Raw genomic sequence first — 19,397 nt, 5'->3', positions numbered from 1 at the left:
GATTCTGTCCCAAGAGGGCAGCTCCTCTGACCCTCTAAGAAAAACACTGAGCTGGTTCCGGCTGGAGGAGCTTGAGTAGAAAGGCATTGTGCCAGAGCCCCGGGGATTTGTTTGGGAGGAAGGTGACATTCGGGGATGTGTTAGACAGCGCTGCCTGCACACCTTTGACCACTGGAGCCACACGGCGTCCTGCATGTGGTCACTCAGCGCTGACTGATGGGGGTCACTCAACCGCGGCACAGCCCCCTTTGTCTGTGGCCCCAAGAGAACATTGAAAAAGGTATCTCCTCCTGGTCTAATAGCTCCTGTGTTGTGATTCTAAAAGTGATCCATTTTCAGTGTAGGAAATGTGGAGAAAAAGAGATATGGGCAAATAAGGGGGAGTGGGGGGGATTCTCTTACTTTTAAACAATGTACCTCTAAGCATATTTTGTTCTTTTCCTTTTACAAAATCAAAAGTTTACTGAAGAGTCGGATGTCCTGCTTTTTTCACTTTGCCTCATAGGGTGACGATTTTAATGAAGCACACAGTTGTTTGCAAGTACCTTATTCATAAGCCCATTGCCGAAAATTTAGCTTTTTACAATCTGTCTCCTCCCCTAAATCAGGGTGGCAAACTGTGGCCCACGGGCCAGCTTGCTGCCTGTTTATATATAGCCCATGCACTTTTTATATTTTTAAACCATTAAAAAAACAAAGAAGAATATTCGGTGACCCATGAAATATTATGAAAGCCAAATTTCAGTTTTACAAATAAAGTTTTATTGGCACAGAGCCATTCATGTTTGTATGCACTGTCTATAGCCTTATGGACCCTCTAATCTGGGGATATTTACTATCTGGCCATTTACAGGAAAAAAATTGCTGACTCCTCCTCTAAACTGGGCTCTAGTGAGCATCTTTGCACACTTCTTCAAGGACCTTCTTTATAATAAACTCCTAGAGGTAGAGTCACAGGGTTACAGGGCACAAACAGTTGGAAGCTTGGTTGTTTCTTGGGTTGGACAATCAGCAGACTGTGCCAAGCCATGAGGGGGCTGCAGTGGGACCCCACGAGCCAGGCTGTGCTCTGCTGAGCTAGTCTCAGCCCGAGACAGCTGGGCCCCAGCTGACAAAGTTCATGGACATCAGGCAGAGTCTCCTAGGCCCTAGTGAGGACTCCATATCCAGTCCATGGCTTCCCACAGAAGAGGGATGGTGACGGATGTTGCAGGAACCACCTGCTACGCCAGTGGATGGGATCTTATCCACACCACCATCTGTCTCTGCTGCAGAAGCCAAGGCCCAGGTGGGGTTTCATCTGATGGGAACACACCAGGGCTGTGATTGGCAGGGCCTGAGGGCAACAGTGCAGGCCTGCCAGGTCAATGGGGGGACCAGGCCAGCTAGCCCATGGGCCCTCAGGATGCCCTCAGTTAATTGATGTTGAAAAGCATCCCAGGTCCTCTGCTGGGGCAACCCTTAGGAGTCCAGCCTTAGGGCAGGTGGGCATACCTCAGTCTGTGATCAATGATGCTCTGGGGACCACTGACCACTGCCCTCTTGTGGGAACAAAGAAGGAGCTCCCTGGGTAGGGGTCACGGGGTGACAAAGGCTGCAGCAGACAGAATAACGGTCCACAGAATCTGTGGATGTGAGCTTATCTGGAAAAGGGTTTTTATACATGTCCTGAGTTAAAGACCTCGAAATAAGATCATCCTTGATTGGAGTGGGTGGCTACTAAACCGTGACAAGTGTCCTTAAAAGAGGAAATGTCCTTAAGAGAAAAAGGCAGAGGGAGTGTTGAGACAGACAAGGGAAGGAGCAGGAGGCTGTGCTGAGGCCGAGGCTAGAGGAGGTGGCCGCAGGCAAGGGAGGATCGCAGCCTCCAGGAGCTGGGGGCAGGTAGGACCCATGCCCAGAGAGGACCTACCCTCCTATATCTCAATTCCCAGCTTCCAGAGCTGCAGGTCATAAATTTCTGTGGTTTGAGCCACCCAGTCTGTAACCGTGTGTCTGGACAGCCCCAGGAGGCGAATGCAGTCATCTGTCTTCCAATCCCCTCCTGCCCCCACGGAGCTGTGCGGCCCTGAGCAGGAAAAGCTGCCCCCTTGTGGGCTGTTATACTCAGTAAGCCAGGGACATAGCAGGGGCCCAGTGAATGGCTCCTGCTGCCCTAGCAGAAGCTAATTTAGAGCCAGAGAGCTGAACGCAGGTGCCATGCTGCCACCACCCAGAGAAGTCCTGTGACTATGCCTGGTGGTGCGGTGGTCTCTGGGGGCTGCATGAGTTGACTCAGCAGCTGCCACAACCCACCGGCCACCCAGCAGCTCCCATCGGTGGAGGAGGGGCCAGCTCAGCTGAGGAGCCAGAGCTCAGCCATGTCTCACCAGGCAAGTCACATAAACACTCTAAGGGTCACTGGTCCCAAGTTCAAGAGGAGCGGAGACTGTGACTCCAACTGTCTTGTGTGGAAGTTTCTGGAAGAAACCCTTAAAACAAACAGAAACCATGGGAAGCAGACACTGATAGCAGAAAAGGAAGCTGGGGGTGAAGAGAAACCCGTGTTATTTCCAGCCTGGCTGCCGGGCTGCAGGGACTAGGCCCCCGGCTGCTGCCAGGGCCACACGCATGACTCTCTGCCCAAAGACCCTGAACACCTACTGGGCCAGCGCTGAGGGGGGGACATAGGAGGGAAGGAGGTGGGAGGGGCGGGAGAGGCAGGAGGAGCTGGTGGGAGGCAGAGCTCCCCTCCACCCTCCCTGGCCAGGGCTGTCCTCTCCTCCATCCTCCCATCGATAGATGATGGACCGGGCTGCAGAGGAGTCCTGCACACAGCCTGGGCTTGGTACCTGGGCATATGCATGTCTAAAAGTCACGGTGAAACAGAGAACTGGGCCAGGTGGGAGAGGGGAGTGGCACTGGGCAGGGGTCACTCTGGGGTGGAGGATGGCAACCCGGGGGCCTATGAGACCCCTTTGTCTTGAGGGGGAGGACACCTGTGCTGGAGTGGGCTGGGGAGGACACCTGTGCTGGAGTGGGCTGGGGGAGGACTCTGTGCTGGAGTGAGCTGGGGAGGACTCTGTGCCGGAGTGAGCTGGGGGAGGACACCTGTGCTGGAGTGAGCTGGGGAGGACTCTGTGCTGGAGTGAGCTGGGGAGGACTCTGTGCTGGAGTGAGCTGGGGGAGGACGCCTGTGCTGGAGTGGGCTGGGCAGGGTCAGGTCCTGAGCAGCTCTGATGGGGCTTTGGGGAGAGGCTCCTTCCCCTCACAGACTAACCCTAATGGCCTCCCACATCCTAGCTCCTTTAGCCCTGGCCCCCTCTGGCCACTCCTGGAGGCCCCTCACCTGCGCATCTCCATCCCATTTCTCAGGTGGGGAAATTGGGTCAAGGGCCATCCCAAGGCACACAGTGGGAGCCTGAAGCAGGAATTCTCCGGTCCCCTCATCTGTGGCATGTGTGCCTAAAACCCCAGCTGAGACTGAGCCTGGACCATCTGTTTAAATGCCTCAGAACAGAAATACCCCTGGTCTCCCCTGACCTGCCAGAAAGGAGGGGCTAGAAGGAGGCTGAGGACCCCATTTCCTTTTGCCCCACACCCCACTTTGTCCATCCCTCCTGCATTAAAGGGAGATGTATCACCCCCTGCCAAGCCAGGGTGACGCTGGACATGGTTGTCACACACATACACACACGTGCGCCTCTACAGAGCATACACACTGTAACACTGGACAGAGGCACATCGTGGGCTAGTAATTGCATAAATCATCATTTTATGACAATTACAGCAAGGGCCACAGAGGTGTCAAGGGGCCTTTCTGAGCCTTTCTGAGCTTCTGTGTACCCATCTGTAAAATGGAGCTTGAGCTCTCGGAGCTGCTGCTGCAGGAACACACAGCCGCACACGAGAACTCTCACACACAGATGCACACAGGAGCACACACGAGCATGCATGCAAATGAATGCACAGCACACACACTCATACATGCATATGCTCACGTGCACACACGTGCATGCACACATACACAGGCAAACTCACGTGCACAAGCACACACGCACACAGTCTGGCCCCGAGCAGACCTTCAGCTAAACGGTGGCTGTCATCAGTAACAACTGCAAATGCCCCGGAACGCGGCCGGGGGAGTCACCTTCTCAAGCTCTCTTTTCCTGACAGGGCTGTTCTGCGCAGCTTGCATGGCTTTGCGTCTCAGCTTTGTCCTTGAGAGCAACCACTTCCAGTCGGATGCTCTCTCCTCGACACCGAACAAGACCCAATACCCAAGTTTATAAAAATTTCCTGTGCAAGAAAAACAAATTACTTTTGACCCAAAAGGAAGCTGCGGACTGAGAAAAGACTGAGTCACCACCTACTTGTACACAGTAGGATGGGAAAAGAGAATGCCCTGGAGGGTCTGACGAGTTTGGGGTCAGTCCCCAGGGATGGGCTGCCTTGGAAACTGTGTTCCTTGCCTGACACTGGGACACAACATGACTCCCGATTACCTGGGAGATGCACCTGAGGAGACCCCAATAGCCTGACTTTCCCTCTACAGCTGCTTGGTGCTGCGCCTCTGAGCCTCAGTTTCTGGCTCTGGGACTGTGGCAGTGACATGTGCCCAGACTGTGTTTGGGAGCCTGCTCTGTGGGAGGCATACCCCCGCAGACCCTGGTACCAGCCTGTGATGAGTAAGTCACGGGCTGGAACCAGGCAGGCGGGTTGGCTTTTTTCCCCTCAACTTTTTTATTCTGAAAAACCTCAAAATTACAGAGGTGTTTCTAGAACAGTCTGAGGGACATCTCCAGACCCCTCACTTTCATCCCTCTAACTTTGCCCTGTTTCATTCATCCTCTCTCATCACACACGTTTTCCTGAACCATTTGGAGTCTGATTGTGGATGTGACACTTTTTTTTCTCCAAATGCCTCAGTGTATGTCTCCTAAGGACCTTCCCTGCACAATCCCAATACAAGTCTCAGCCCCAGGAAATTCAGCTGCCATCTATCCAAAAGCACAGTCCTTCGTCAGACTTTCCTGAGGTCCTGGTAATATCCTTTACAACTGTTTCCTTTATTTTTCATGATTTGTTTTTATTGAAGTGAAATACACATAATATAAAACGAGCCACTTTTTTTTTTTTTTTTTTTTTTGCAGTTTTTGGCCTGGGCTGGGTTTGAACCCACCACCTCTGGTATATGGGGCCGGCACCCTACTCTGTTGAGCCACAGGCACCGCCCCTAAAATGAGCCACTTTAAAGTGTAAAACTCGCTGTGACATGTAGTATGTTCCCAGCCACCACCATGATTATATTCTGAACATTTCCATCACCCTGAAAGAAAGCTCCTTGCTCGTTATAAGATTATTCCTGCTCCTCTGATCTGCTTTAGGCAGTTATTCTTTTTTTTTTTTTTTTTTTTGTAGAGACAGAGTCTCACTGTACTGCCCTCGGGTAGAGTGCCATGGTGTCACACGGCTCACAGCAACCTCTAACTCTTGGGCTTACGCAATTCTCTTGCCTCAGCCTCCAGAGCAGCTGGGACCACAGGCACCCGCCACAACGCCCGGCTATTTTTTTGTTGTTGTTGTTGCAGTTTGGCCGGGGCTGGGTTTGAACCCACCACCCTCGGCATATGGGGCCAGCGCCCTACTCACTGAGCCACAGGTGCCACCCTAGGCAGTTATTCTTAATAAGGGCCCTTCAGGGCATGGGATTTTCCTTTTAAGAAGACTTCATTACACGGGTGGCGCCTGCAGCTCAGTGAGTAGAGCACCGGCCCCATATACCAAGGGTGGCGGTTTCAAACCCAGCCCCGGCCGAACTGCAACAACAAAAAAATACCCAGGCGTTGTGGTGGGCGCCTGTAGTTCCAGCTACCCGGGAGGCTGAGCAAGAGGATCGCCTAGGCCTGAGAGTTGTAGGTTGCTGTGAGCTGTGATGCCACAGCACTCTACCGAGGGTGACAAAGTGAGACTCTGTCTCAAAAAAATAAATAAATAAAAATAAAAAATAAAAGCCTCCATTACAAATTAAATGTAGGACTGGACCGTGTGTGTCTATTGTGGGCAGGGCAGGGGAAGCTGTTTCAGAGACCTTCCAAGTCTTCCCCTCCTGCCCACTGGCTAAGCATCTCTGGGCAAATCTTTCTCTCCTCTGATTTTTATTTTGTTTATGTGAGGATAAGACCTTCAAGGAAATCTTCTTGAGAATCCTATCCAACCCTGGAATTCTGAGGCCATTGTTTCAGATGAACTGGCGGAACATGGTCTGTATGCACTCAAGCTTAGCCTCTGGGAGTATCTGTCCTGCCTGACTATCTCTGCCCAGGCCCAGGGAAAGCACTGTCCCCTGGGGCCTGGGTGGCCACAGGCAATCCTCTTGCTTCTCTGAGTCTGCTGACCATTCCCTTGGCCATCAGCAGGTCTCAGTTGCCAGCCAGGCTTTGTGCCTCGGTCTCTCTTGTGTAAAATGGGACAGCAGCTTGTCCTTGGCACACTGCAAGGGTGACTTCAGGCGCCTGACACAGCCCCTAGCTATTTTTTTGTTGTTGCAGTTGTCATTGCTGTTTAGCTGGCCACCAGCCTGGGTGTATGGGGCCAGCACCGTAACCACTGTGCTACAGCACCAAGTCAGAATGTGCACTACTTTTACAATGAAAATGTTTAACTTAATTGAGGTATAATTTAAAATAAAACACACCTGATATGAAGTTTCATTTTTACAACATGAAAAAATTCTGGAGATGAATAGCAGCAATGGTTTTAACACAACATTATAAATGCATTAATCCTACTGAACTATACACGTCAAAGTGGTTAAGATGATAAATTTGATGTCGTGTGTATTTTAACATGATAAAAATAAAACAACAACAATATATATTGACACATATATAAGATTCTGATACAATTTAACTATGATTTCTAATTTCTAATAGAAATTACTTTGAAACAAACAAAGACAAAGTACCCTGATTTTAAGGGCACGATTTAATGAGTTTTGACAAATGTCATCACTTGTTTATTTGCTACCACAATCTAGATGCAGAACATTTTCATGTCCCATTTAACTTTTCTCAGTTGATCTCCATCCCAGGGAACCACTGATTAGCTTTTTGATTCATCTTTCTATAGAAGTGTCATTAATTTTTTTTTTTTTTTTTGAGACAGAGTCTCACTATGTCACCCTCGGTAGAGTGCTGTGGTGTCACAGCTCACAGCAACCTCAAACTCTTGGGCTTCAGTGATTCTCTTGCCTCAGCCTCCCAAGTAGCTGGAAATACAGGCACCTGCCACAACACCTGGCTATTTTTTGGCTGTAGTTGTCATTGTTGTTTACCAGGCCTGGGCCAGGCTCAAACCCGTCAGCCTTGCTGTATGTAGTGAGTAGCCCAGTGCTACTGAGCTATAGGTGCTGAGCCAATGCCATTAAATTTTAAAATTAATTATAAATATTGCAAAAATAACCAGAGAGTAGCATTTAAATAAACAACAATAGCTACCCATCTATTATACACCTGTGTGTGCTAAACGGTCTCTGAATAGATATTGGCCAATCTGTAGAGAAATCTCTCCGAACACTCCTATGTACCTTGTGGGAATTAGGCATTCCTTTGACTTCTTGACAAATGAGGAAATGAAGGCTCCAAGACAGCCTCCTTTTTTTTACTCTACCAAATCCCTGCCAAATTCTGAGCTTGCTGGGTGGCCTCTTTTTTGAAGAATGATCCACATGGGGGAGAAGAGGTTTTGGTGAATCTGAAAGTTTTAGGGAGAAATAATGCATGTTACAACAGGTTCTAGCAAAAATAATTGGGCTGAGATTCAGGAGCCCCTGGGTTGCAGCCTCAACTTGGTCAGGAGCCAGCAGCGCAGGCTTGGCGTCCTCATCACTGTGTTCACAGCCCTTTCTATCCCAAGCTCTACTACAGTCCTTATTTCCTGATAGATTTTTTTTCTCTTAACAATTTTTTTATAACTGTGTACATTAATGCATTTATGGGGTACAGTGTGCTGATTTTATATACAAATTGGAATGCTTACATCAAACTGGTTAACATAGCCTTCACCTCACTTAATTATTGTTAAGACATTTATACTCTACTCTTAATAGACTGGACATGTCCCCTTGCAATATGCACCATAGGTGAGGTCCCCCCTTCCTGATTACCCTTCCTCCGCCAGCACCTTCTCCCCGTCCTCTTCCCTCCTTCACCCCCCAGACCTTTCTCCAATTACAAAATAATTTTCTATCACAAGGTGCAGGCAGGAGATTTGACAGGGACCCAGGGGAGTGCTTATGTACTTAAGAATATACATTTGATAGTGTAATGTAAAATTCTAAAACTAAAACTATTACCTCCACAAAGTGAGAACTGGAAATGAAGCTGAACAAGATTTTCTTAGATGTTGGGACACAGGTTTAGAAATGATGAAAATCGTTCACTTGCCACAATCAGAAAGGAGCAAACTCAGCACCCTCAGATGGAAGGGGGGAGACCCCAGAAAAAGATTTCACGGTTCAACAGGGCAGTTAAAAAAAATCTCAGCTGACATCAAATCCAGAACAAAACCACCAAGTCAAGCCCTTCTGACCATCTGAGCAGGAGACCCCTGGATTCCTGCTTGGGCTAACAGCAGACGGTGCCCTGGACCCCACTCGCCATTGCTCACACTTCTCAGGGAATGGAGACTGAACGGGGATTCTGCTGGCTTAACCACCTGGAGCAAATCGAATGCATCCTGAGAAATCAAAGTCACCCAGCCCAGTGCGGCGCCGTCTGGGCTTCAGGGGTCCAGGTGCGCACAAAGCACGGGAGGACTCTTGTGGTTGGCTACAGCGCCCCCTGCTGGCCAGCCTCTGCCCCGCTTGGCTTCCTCCAGCCACACACTCCAGAGAGTCCCAGCAAACACCCAGGCTTAAGCTTTAGCCTACCCGGACACCTTCCTGTCCAGCTGACCATCTCCGTGAGCCTCCCTTTCCCCACATGCAGCAGGATCTCACCTAAACTCTCAGAGCACTGCTGTGATTACCAGATGCCCGGTACCTCGCTGACCCTTAGGACAGGGTGTCACTACTTCATGATCTACATTCCAGGCCCTTTTGTCCCCCTTCCCTATGACCCTCCGGACGAACCCGAAAGCAAGTCAAGGAGGCAACGGGCCAGCAGTTCATGACTTGCCCAGAAAGTGGCGAGGCGTGCGTGCTTCCAGCAGGGCATCTGTCCAGGAGCTCAGGCCCCAAGATGAGGCCACAATGCTTCCTGAGATTCAGTGCAGCCTGGTCTACAAGCCCAACTGTATTCAAATTTCAGTTTCACCACCTACAGGATGGATGGCCCTGGGATGCCTGGCCATGTCTCTAGGGGACCTGTTTCCCACCTGTTCCACGGGGGGGATGGAGGGGTGGGGGTGGGGAGACAAGAGTACCATGGGGGTTCTCATGGAAATTTAAGCTCACAAAACCCCATAAAGTGCTTAGAACAGGGCCTGTGGCATAGAGGAAGCCCTCCAGGCAGGTCCACTGCTGCCTTTCTCTTTCCTCAGCTGGGCACCTCATGGTCACTCTCTTTCTCCCATGTCCCAAGAAGGCACAGCAGAGGGATGGGGGTGGAGCCAGAGGCCGCCGTCTACCCCCTCCCCGGCCAGATTTGGGTCATGTCCCCGGAGCAGCGGCTGCCACCCTCCTCAAGCCCCACATTTATCAAGCATTTATCACGGATCTTTAAAACGAAAGCTGCAGGGGAGGGCAATTAAGTTTAATAGGAGCCGCCGTCGATTTAAAGGCACCAGGAGGAAGTAATTAGATTTAACAGAAGCCATGGCTTTCTGAACCCAGACACAGCGTGAGGGTCCCTGGTCTGGAAAGCCTGCGGGATGATGTCTTTTTGTGAAGACTTTCCCCGTGACATTTTCTGCGTGCTCCGTCATTAACGCCAGTCACTGTATGAATGTGGCCTTTGCTCATTGAAATTCATTCGTCCTGGCATTTCTGTGCTGCGCCTCCAGCACTTGCCCTCCCCTCGCCTTTGCTTGGGGCCAGCATGGCTCTTTCTCCAACCCAGACTCCTGAGGCCCCATACTTAGGAGGTGAGGGGCTGGAGAAATAATGAGAAAGAATCAGGTTAAGCCAAAGTCCCCTAGGAAGACCCCTTCTCCCCTGCCGGGTATTCCCTAGATGCCCCGGTTCCCCACCTGGCGTCGGGGCAGGCGCCGGTCACTAATTCTCGGCCCCTCCGCACCACGTAGGGCTCTGCCGACCTCCGCGACCGCGCGGCCCCCGCAGTTAGGGGACCCGAGGATCGGCCCACCGACACAGGAACCTCAAAAACGGAGTCCTGCACCCCCGACTCCAGGTTGGGAAGTTGGAGTTTGCCAACCCCACAGCTTGCCAGCTTACCCTGCCCGAAAGCCATCTCCCCAAGGACCACCCTTTTAGCTCCCACCTCCAGAGGCGGCCGCGGGGCACCAGGAAGACCCGGCAAGCGGAGGGCGCGCGGCGGAGCGCGCGGAGGCCGAGGCCGCGGCGCCATCTAGCGCCCGCCGGGCTGCAGACCCTCCCATTGTTTCTCCGCCGCAGAGATCGCGCCCGGCCCCCCGTCGGGGGTAATTTACCCGGAGAAAAGGGACCAGGGGGCGGGAACGCAAGAACATGCAGCCGAGAGGACCGGAGAAGGTCCGAACCGCAGGGGGACGTTCTAATGGATGGTTTGGACGTCAGGAGATAATGCGGGGTTGAGAATGTGGGGAGAAGTGGTAAGTATGGCCTTTTAGGAGGAAAGGCCCCAAAGCCGAGGCGAGGGGTGAAGGAGGCAGAACTCAGTGCTCCCCAACCTCTACCCCTGGGACTCCTGCCTCACCCCGGCGCATCCACTGGGGAGCCTGTGACCTGGCGGAGGGACTCAGGTGTCTACTTTTTTGCTTTACAAATCAAACTCGCCTAGACAAGAAAGACGGGGCCGCTGCGCAGTGGAAAGGAGTCCTCCCCAAGTCTGCCTCAAAGCAGGGCCTCCTCCCCCCGACTCTCCTCCCCTCATCTGAACGGCTTGGGCGGGGTCACCAGGGGAGGTACCAACAGCGGCCTCCTGCCAGTCCGGGCCTGGGACGGGGGTAGGGGCAGGGGCTGGAGGCGGGGTGTGAGTGGGTGTGTGCGGGGGGGGCGGAGGCTTGATGCAATCCTGATAAGAAATGCTCGGGTGTCACCCTCACCTACTCGCGGGTTCACGAAGACGCTATATATAGCTGCCGGCCCGGAGCCGCCGAGCCGTCGGAGCAGGAGCGTTGTGCGTCCAGGCCCTCGGAGTGCACTGCTGGCTCCAGGACCCCGGCCACATTACCCGGCACACACAGCTCCGCCGCACATCTCAGTCGCCGCCAAGCCTCCAGCACCCCTGCCTCCGCAGCCGCTCGGAGCCCCACGGAGGTGCCATGCCGAGCGGGCTGAGAGGGCGTGTGGTGGCTGGCGCCCTGGTCCTGGCCAGCTTCTGGCTGGCCGCCGCCGGGCGCCCGCTGGCCTTGTCGGATGCGGGCCCGCACGTGCACTACGGCTGGGGTGAGCCCATCCGTCTTCGACACCTGTACACCGCCGGCCCCCACGGCCTCTCCAGCTGCTTCCTGCGCGTCCGCACCGACGGCGCGGTAGACTGCGCGCGGGGCCAGAGCGCACACAGTGAGTGCCAGCAGCGTCCCCCGACCCACACCCCACACCTGCGCCCCTCCTTACTTTTGGCTCCCACAGACCCCTCTACTCCCAGAAACCCCAGGTTTTGGCACCTTGGAGTTACAATCCTTGTCTTGGCCCCTAGACAGCACGGGAAGCCAGGGAGGGGCACGAGCGCGTGGACCGACCGCACCCACGTGTTGCGGGCCCTGCAGGCCTTCGCTGCAGCTTATCGCTTCCCTTGCGCCCAGGTTTGCTGGAAATCAGGGCCGTCGCTCTCCGGACCGTGGCCATCAAGGGCATGCACAGCGCGCGGTACCTCTGCATGGGCGCCGACGGCAGGATGCAGGGGCTGGTGAGTTGTCCCCACGGGACGGGATGCTCCGGGGCGCGGGACCTAAGCTTGTCCCAGGGCGGGGGCTTAGCGGGGAAGGGCGGCCCCCCTCCCCCGCCTTTGGCCCGGAACTTACTGGGGCCGATTGCTAGGACCGATTAAGCCAAGGTCCGACTAATTTCTACGGAAATGTATGGTTCAGTTAGTTGCTGGGGAATGGGCGGCAGCAGCCTTTGCATTTCCATTTGAGCTAACGACCGGCCCAGCCGGGGCTGGGGCGCAGAAACCCATTATTTGACTCCCTTTGATATTAAACAGGAAAACCCACCTCGGGCCTTTTCAGCTGGGCCTGCGCGTGTGTGGTCCTCGCCTCCTTTCCATCCTTCAAGTATAAGGAAAAAGAAAAAGTATATCCGTAACTTACATCTTCTCTTAAAAAAACCAACAATCAACTAAATGAGAAAAGAGAACAGTGCATTTGGGATTGGTGAGATTTTATAAAAAATAATTTTTATATCCGAGGAAAGTGGTATGGATTAAGATGGAGCTGACTTGGAGTAATTTTCCAGGGGCGTGCTTGTCCTCCGGTTGGGCTCACCTGCCCTGTAAACGCTTTTGTTGGGTGGGGGGTGGGGGGGAGGAGGCTGGAGGGCGGGCAGAGAAGGCCCAGGTAACACAGAAGTCTCGGGGCCGGAAGCGCCGGGGCTCTGGTCGCTGGGAACAAAGGCATTCAAAGGACCAGCCCTCGCCCCTCCCGCGCCCTGCGCGCAGAGGAGGCTGTGTGAGGTCCCCGCAGGCCTCCCACGCCGCCGGGAATCCAATGCGGGAGTAGGGGCCTTCGCGGTGCCCCCACCCCGGAGAAGATGCAGAGGCGGGGCCTACCCCCCACCCCATCCCCGCCCAACCAGCCCCTTTGTGAATCGCGGGACAAAGCGCTTCGGAGTCCATTCTGTTTACTCAGAATACTGCTTTCAAGTTTGGTGGCTGAGCCCTGTCGGAAGAGATGGCAAAGACCCGAGGTGGTCAGCATTGCTGAAAGCGGACACCCAAAGCCGCTTCCAGACCCACCCTTGTAACTTTAGTTATTTTGATGCTCATTTATAACTGGGGGGGGCACTAACAGTGGGAGGCCGCCGGGGGACATGGAGTCCAACCGACCATTCTACTCTAATCCAAACTGGGGTGAGAGGTAGAGGTGTCACCTAAAATCTTTTGTGCCTCTTGGCCCTGTGTGCCTGGCCTAACACAAATGGAGGATTTTTTTCTGTTCCTTCTTTTTGTTTGTTTTTTAATCGAAATTCCTCATTGTTCGACTCACTGGAAATCATTTCATTTCCTGTTTGGAGAAGGAGTAATAACTAATTTCTCCCAAAGAACAGGCAGAGTACATAGAAATCTGTCTGGGTTTCCTCCCTTGTTTGTTTATCAATATTTGGGAGTTCCGGAGAAGTCTCCTCTGCCGCCTGGCTGCAGCCCAGCAGGAGCTGTGGTCCCTGCAATTACTCTTTATCAGGCTTATCAGGCTTGGCTCACCCACCTGCAGTTCAGTGACCTTTGCAGAGTTATGTAAAGCAGACTGCAGTGTCTTTACAGCCTGGTGGCCGGCCGGCCCTTGCCTTAGTCTGTCCTCTGTGTCCCCAAGGGTTAATGACACCAGCTTGGGACAGCATTTGCCCACTGGCACCTCTCAACCCTGTGGACTATGAATGTTCTGGGACCAGGGACCAGCTTCCCTCTGCACACACTTCCGGCCACCTGCTGGGTGCAGGCCCAGGCCTGGCATGGGGGGAGGGGCTGCCGCTTGGGAGGCTCTGGGTGAGGGAATGAAAAAGCCAGAGGCAGCTGATGTTTCCTACAGCTGCATCTGACAAAAAGCCTTGGAATTAGAAAGGCTCCCAGTGACTTCTGGCTGGACGGGGAATGCCTAGTGGATTACACATAATCTTAATGAAAAAGACTGATCCTAAAATGAGAATGTGGTTTATCAGTCTTTCTCAAAGTCTGATGTCAGTGGAATACCAGGAACGTGTTTAGTGAGGGTAGCTATAAGTTTAATGTAAAGGGTGAGAGAACTATGCATCTCATGCATATGATTTTATGTATATGTATATATATATTTTATTTTTTTAGTTTTTATTTATTTTTTTGTAGAGACAGAATCTCACTGTATCACCCTCGGTAGAGTGCTGTGGCATCACACTGCTCACATCAACCTCCAACTCCTGGGCTTAGGCAATTCCCTTGCCTCAGCCTCCCAAGTAGCTGGGACTACAGGTGCCCGCCACAATGCCCGGCTATTTTTTTTTTGTTGTTGCAGTTTGGCTGGGTTTGAACCCACCACTCTTGGTATATGGGGCCAGCGCCCTACTCACTGAGCCACAGGCACCGCCAGATTTTATAGATATTATTGTGCAGGACAAGACTCAGTTTAAAAAGTGATTTAGTGCGGGTGGCGCCTGTGGCTCAAGGGGTAGGGCGCCGGTCCCATATGCCGGAGGTGGCGGGTTCAAACCCAGCCCCTGCCAAAAACCAAAAAAAAAAAAAGTGGTTTAGTGGAAAATATTAAGGATCTGTATGAAGTGTACAGACAGTATTAGTTATATACATAAACTATACGTATTTGAAGTATGTGCATACATGCATTATATGTGCTTATATCAATCTATATATACTTACATGTAACGTGTATATAAAAGCATACGAGATGAACTCACGAAGACCACGGCTGGCGACCACCAGGGACACCCGTGCTTTTCCTCCACTGCTGATTCTGTCAGACCTGGGGGGCCCTGCCCACTCATGCTCACAGGCTGCCTGTTTTCTTGCAGCCTCAGTACTCGGAGGAAGACTGTGCCTTTGAGGAGGAGATCCGGCCAGACGGCTACAACGTCTACTGGTCTGAGAAGCACCGCCTGCCGGTCTCTCTGAGCAGTGCCAGACAGAGGCAGCTGTACAAGGGCAGGGGCTTTCTGCCGCTCTCTCACTTCCTGCCCATGTTGCCTGTGACCCCGGCCGAGCCTGGGGACCTCAGAGACCACCTGGAATCTGACATGTTCTCTTTGCCCCTGGAAACTGACAGCATGGATCCATTTGGGATCGCCACCAGACTGGGCGTGGTGAAGAGTCCCAGCTTTCAGAAATGACAAGGTTCTGGCCGTGCCTCAAGGGCAGTCCTGAGTCTGTGTTCTGTTTAGCTTTAGGAAGAAACATTTAGAAGTTGTACCTATGCAGAATTTTACATTGGCTGTGCCAGTTTCTAGTTTCTTGTATGATCATAAAATTGTAAGCCCTCTGCCCACCCAGCTGCTACCCGAGCCCCCATCCCACTCCCTGGAGATTGCTGGACAAGCTGCTCTGTTAACCTGGTTCTGCTTGAATACCTCCACCGACAGAGAACTTACTCCCTTTGGAAAAATTCTTATATCAAGCTGAAATTCTCTATAATTTTTTCTCATCATTTCCAGCAGGGGCAGCCAGGAGACAAGCAAGCCTTTTAAACTCATATACAGGTGATCAGCTCTGTGAGACATGAGGTAAATGTGAGCCCAAGTGAGAATGGATCTGGATCTCAACTCCAAGGACAGTGTACCCTCCCCAGAGCCGCCTTCCAGCTGCAGGAAATCTTGACAAGTCCCACTGAGGCTGATTCTAGGATGGATAATTTTTCTTTCTCTTCTTGATAGCCAGGGCTGGTTATTCTAAGGTAGATGGCTGAGCTATCACCTCGACCCCCAGCTCAGAGGGACAAGTAGCGGAGATGGCCAATTCCAGCAGCTCATCCTGGACCCAGTCATGGGGGGGGGGGGTCGTGTCCAGGGAATCATATCTGCCCAGGCCAGGTGGATATAGAGGGCCCTTTGACATGAAAACCCACAGGCCTACACCTCTTCCTCATCTCCTATACTCTTCCCCTTAATTAGGGCTATGGGTACTGACTTGAGAACAGACCACTGTCCTCCTGTGTACTTGCCTCCATTTCCCCGGCTGGCCTAACCCTCTGCCCCCCCTCACTTGCCATCTTGTGCACTGAAGCTTCCCAGCCTCCCGCCCTATGTCAACCTGTATGTATCATTGAAAAACCAAAAAAGGAAAGATCTGAAAGGCCCAAGTCTTTCTGATGACCTGGCTGGGGGCAGCAGCAGGGGAGATTCTGAGCCCTTTCCCAGCACTTAGTTTCCAACTTGATATTTATGAGTAATTTATTTTGATATGTACATCTCTTATTTTCTTATGTTATTTATGCCCCCAGATTATATTTATGTATGTAAGTGAGGTTTGTTTTGTACATTAAAATGGAGTTTGTTTGTATGAACATGTTTGTATCAAAAGTCGCATTCTGTTATCCAAGTGGACTGTGGGGCAGGGGTCAGAGGTGGCAGCACTGTCCCCAGGAGGAAACCCTGTCTGCCCGTTTGTCCTTGATGCCATAGTACCTTGGTCTTAATTGTTGCGACAGCCCTCAACCATGCTAGGGGAGAGAGACTTGGGGTGGGTTAAATAGTAAGCTCTGGCTAACTAGCTACTGGTGGGGGCTGGGTTGCCCCCTGCTCTGTCTCCATTCCGGAGAGCTTGGCTGCTCATGTCACTTCTGCTAGGAATGTTAGTGGCTGAACAGCCTCTGCCAGGAGCATTTCCAACTACAGGAAACAGTCAGCTCACTGGGGCCTAAATCAGAACATCTCACCCTCAGCACTGTTGACATTTTGGGGCCACATAACTGTTGGGGGACAGGTGCTACTGAGCATTATGAAATATTCGGCAGTGTCTATCCACCAGATACCAGTAGCAACCCCTTAGTTGTGACAACCAAAAGTATCTTCAGAAGTTGCTGCATGTCCTTTTGGGGTAGAATCAGTCCTGATGGAGAAGCATGGGCCTAACTAACAAATCCGGGGGAGACTGAGGTTTGCTGGTGGCCTAGGGATGCCTGGGCTGTGTCCTCTGTGATTTTCTTGGGTGTTCCCATCGGACCATGCCCTCAGCTGAAGACGGAGAGGGAGTCATTTAGCTGCTGGGCTCTTTTCTCTTCAGAGGCTTTTGTCAAATGCCGGTTCCATCCTACAAGACAGCTTGCATCACAGGGTGTCCCCCTCCACTCCCAGTGGCAAGGCAGGCTGGGGAAGTAAGTATCAATGTTAAGCAGGTCACACTGCCACACTGGGGGCTCTGTAAGCAAGGAAGGTGTGGCAGTGACGATGCCGGGTTGGGGGCTAAGTGTGGGCCCGTATGCTACATGCAAGTACACGTGGGTGCGATTGGACACCTTACGGTACCTTAACTGTAAGGATTCTAAGTCCCTGGCTGCTGAGGACAAGATAGGGGAGTGGTGGGGATGTTCAGGTGGGTGTGCCTGCAGAGGGGCAGCAGAGAGATCTTTGTGCTGATAGTCAGCTCTGTCTCAATTGCAGAGGGGGTCACACCAAATCTATGCGTGTGACAATAACAAGTGTGCACACACTGAATTGACACCAATTCCTGGTGCCATATTATACTATAGCTACAAAGATGTCACTATTGGGGGAAATAGGACGAGGGGACACAGGGCCTCTCTATGCTACCTTTGCAACTTCCTGGGAATTTAGCATTATTTCAAAACACAATGTTAAAAAAACAAAAATCAACCCTGGTCTCTGACAACAAAAAAACCACAAGCGTTTGTTTGCTTGTGGGCGGGAGGGGTGGTCCAGGGCCCCTTCACTTTCTTGTCACCTTGAGAAAGTCAGATCACCTCTCTGAGCCGGCACCCTCCTGCAGACAAGGAGATTAACAATGTCTGTGTTGGAAGAGCCTGTTGAAATGATGTATTAGGGCACCTGGCCCAGATCAGGCTGCTGTCCACAGCAGCCCTCACCAAGGAAGGAATAGCCAGCCCTGAACTGTTATTTCCACTGGTTCTCAAATTTAGCTGCACATTAGAATTACTGGGGAAAATTATGATGGCTGGACTCCATTCCTAAGAGATTCTGGTTTAATTGGAATGGGCGTGGCAAGCACCCTGTGGTTCTCACTTGAGGCCCAGGGTGAGAATTTCAGGGGACCAGTTCAAATTCCATCCTTTGTGCTCTGAAGACAAACATTTCAGGGAATAAATGGAGGAAAAGATTTATCAGTACCTTCCTCTCTGGAGTCTCCTCCCTTCAGTACAATTGATAATGAGCAAACTGATTCAACTAGAGTGTTTGATGGTTGATTGGCTTTGTCTCTGAGGCTGCATTTTTGCTTGGTCTGGTAAGCGCAAAGCTGTGCTGGCTAACAGTGGATGGTGCAGACATTCTGGCAAGAGTGGGGAAGATTAATTTTTAAGGCTACATCTTAGCACCCATCCTAACCCACCCTTCCTCTGCTATTCGTAAGAAGGTGACCTGGCCCTCTTGCCATATCTCCAGTTGCTGCATTAGAAAAGGTTGCCAAATTAAGCAAGAAATACAGTGTACCCCATCGAATTCGAATTTCTGATAAACAATGTATTTTCTAGCATAAGTATGTCCCAAACATTGTTTACTAAAAAAAAATTCATCAGGCATCTGAAATGTAACTGGGCATCAAGTGTTTGGCCTGGCAAAGCTGGCTTTAGACCCATACCACTGACATGGGCTTAAATAACGAGAGAAGACCAGGAAGAAAAAAATTCACCTGGACAAGGCTGTCCAGTGGTCAGAGGCCAGAAGCAGAATCCAAAAGATGCCAGGGGCAAGGAGGCATTGGGAGACCTGTGCTTTCTTTGGGCCTGTTTCCCCATTTGTAAAGTGAGAATCCTTTCACTGCCTCGGTGCTTGTCACTATGGGGATTCTGTCAAAGTACTCGTGACAGGCCTGCTCTGTGACACTTTCATCCCAAAAGGGGTGAAACCCAAGACCTGGTATTAGGACTCCCATGGTTGCAAGTGACAGAAATCCCAACTCAAACTGACTTAGAAAGAAAGAAGGAAAGCCAACTTCTTGGCTCACCCTACTGAAAAGGCCTGCTGGTGCTGGCTTTGGGCATGCTGGGTCTGGGAACTCAGACCATGCCAGGCATCGGTCCCTCTGTCTGAGTTCAGACATCTTCTCCCTTCATGATGATGATCTGGCCCAAGAAGCTTCAGGCTCATCCTTGATTTTCCAGCAGTCCAGATGGTGGACACTTCCCTTTTCTTACTAGCAATTTCAGCAGGAGTCCCAGATCGGCTCTCATGAATCCTTCCTCTGTCCCTTGCTCATCCCAACCAGTGTCAGGATGCTCTGAAAGGCCAGACCTGTGCCACCACCTGCAGCCCAGGGAATTGTCAGCCCCAGATGGACTCTGTGGACCGAGAGGGAGGAGGGATGGTTTCCCAGAGGAAAACCCAGGGAGTTTAAAGTCCCTCTAATCTGCTACTTTTGTCACCATCCTCTGGACAAGCTTTCCCCTTCAGGATTGGGAAATGCTCCCTAGAAATGTTCCAGAAG

General features: G+C 51.7%; 1 protein-coding gene across 1 annotated transcript; it reads left to right on the top strand.

Annotated features, from left to right (window-relative positions):
• Positions 1–11,263: 11,263 nt before the first annotated feature.
• FGF19 (fibroblast growth factor 19) lies at positions 11,264–16,247 on the top strand. Its single transcript, XM_053561436.1, has 3 exons — positions 11,264–11,644; positions 11,887–11,990; positions 14,798–16,247. The coding sequence occupies exons 1-3, from the start codon at positions 11,404–11,406 to the stop codon at positions 15,110–15,112; spliced, it is 660 nt and encodes a 219-aa protein (XP_053417411.1). The 5' UTR covers positions 11,264–11,403; the 3' UTR covers positions 15,113–16,247.
• The last annotated feature ends 3,150 nt before the right edge of the window (positions 16,248–19,397 follow it).

This window comes from Nycticebus coucang, chromosome 14, assembly GCF_027406575.1.
Source record: "Nycticebus coucang isolate mNycCou1 chromosome 14, mNycCou1.pri, whole genome shotgun sequence".
In the NCBI taxonomy this organism is placed as follows: Eukaryota; Metazoa; Chordata; class Mammalia; order Primates; family Lorisidae; genus Nycticebus; species Nycticebus coucang.
This window is presented reverse-complemented; position numbering and strand designations above follow the sequence as displayed.

Coding starts and splice junctions, on each gene's coding strand:
- FGF19 (XM_053561436.1), top strand. CDS start 11,404: ATGCCGAGCGGGCTGAGAGGGCGTGTGGTGGCTGGCGCCCTGGTCCTG. Junction 11,645..11,886: donor GCGGGGCCAGAGCGCACACA/GTGAGTGCCAGC, acceptor CCTTGCGCCCAG/GTTTGCTGGAAATCAGGGCC. Junction 11,991..14,797: donor ACGGCAGGATGCAGGGGCTG/GTGAGTTGTCCC, acceptor GTTTTCTTGCAG/CCTCAGTACTCGGAGGAAGA.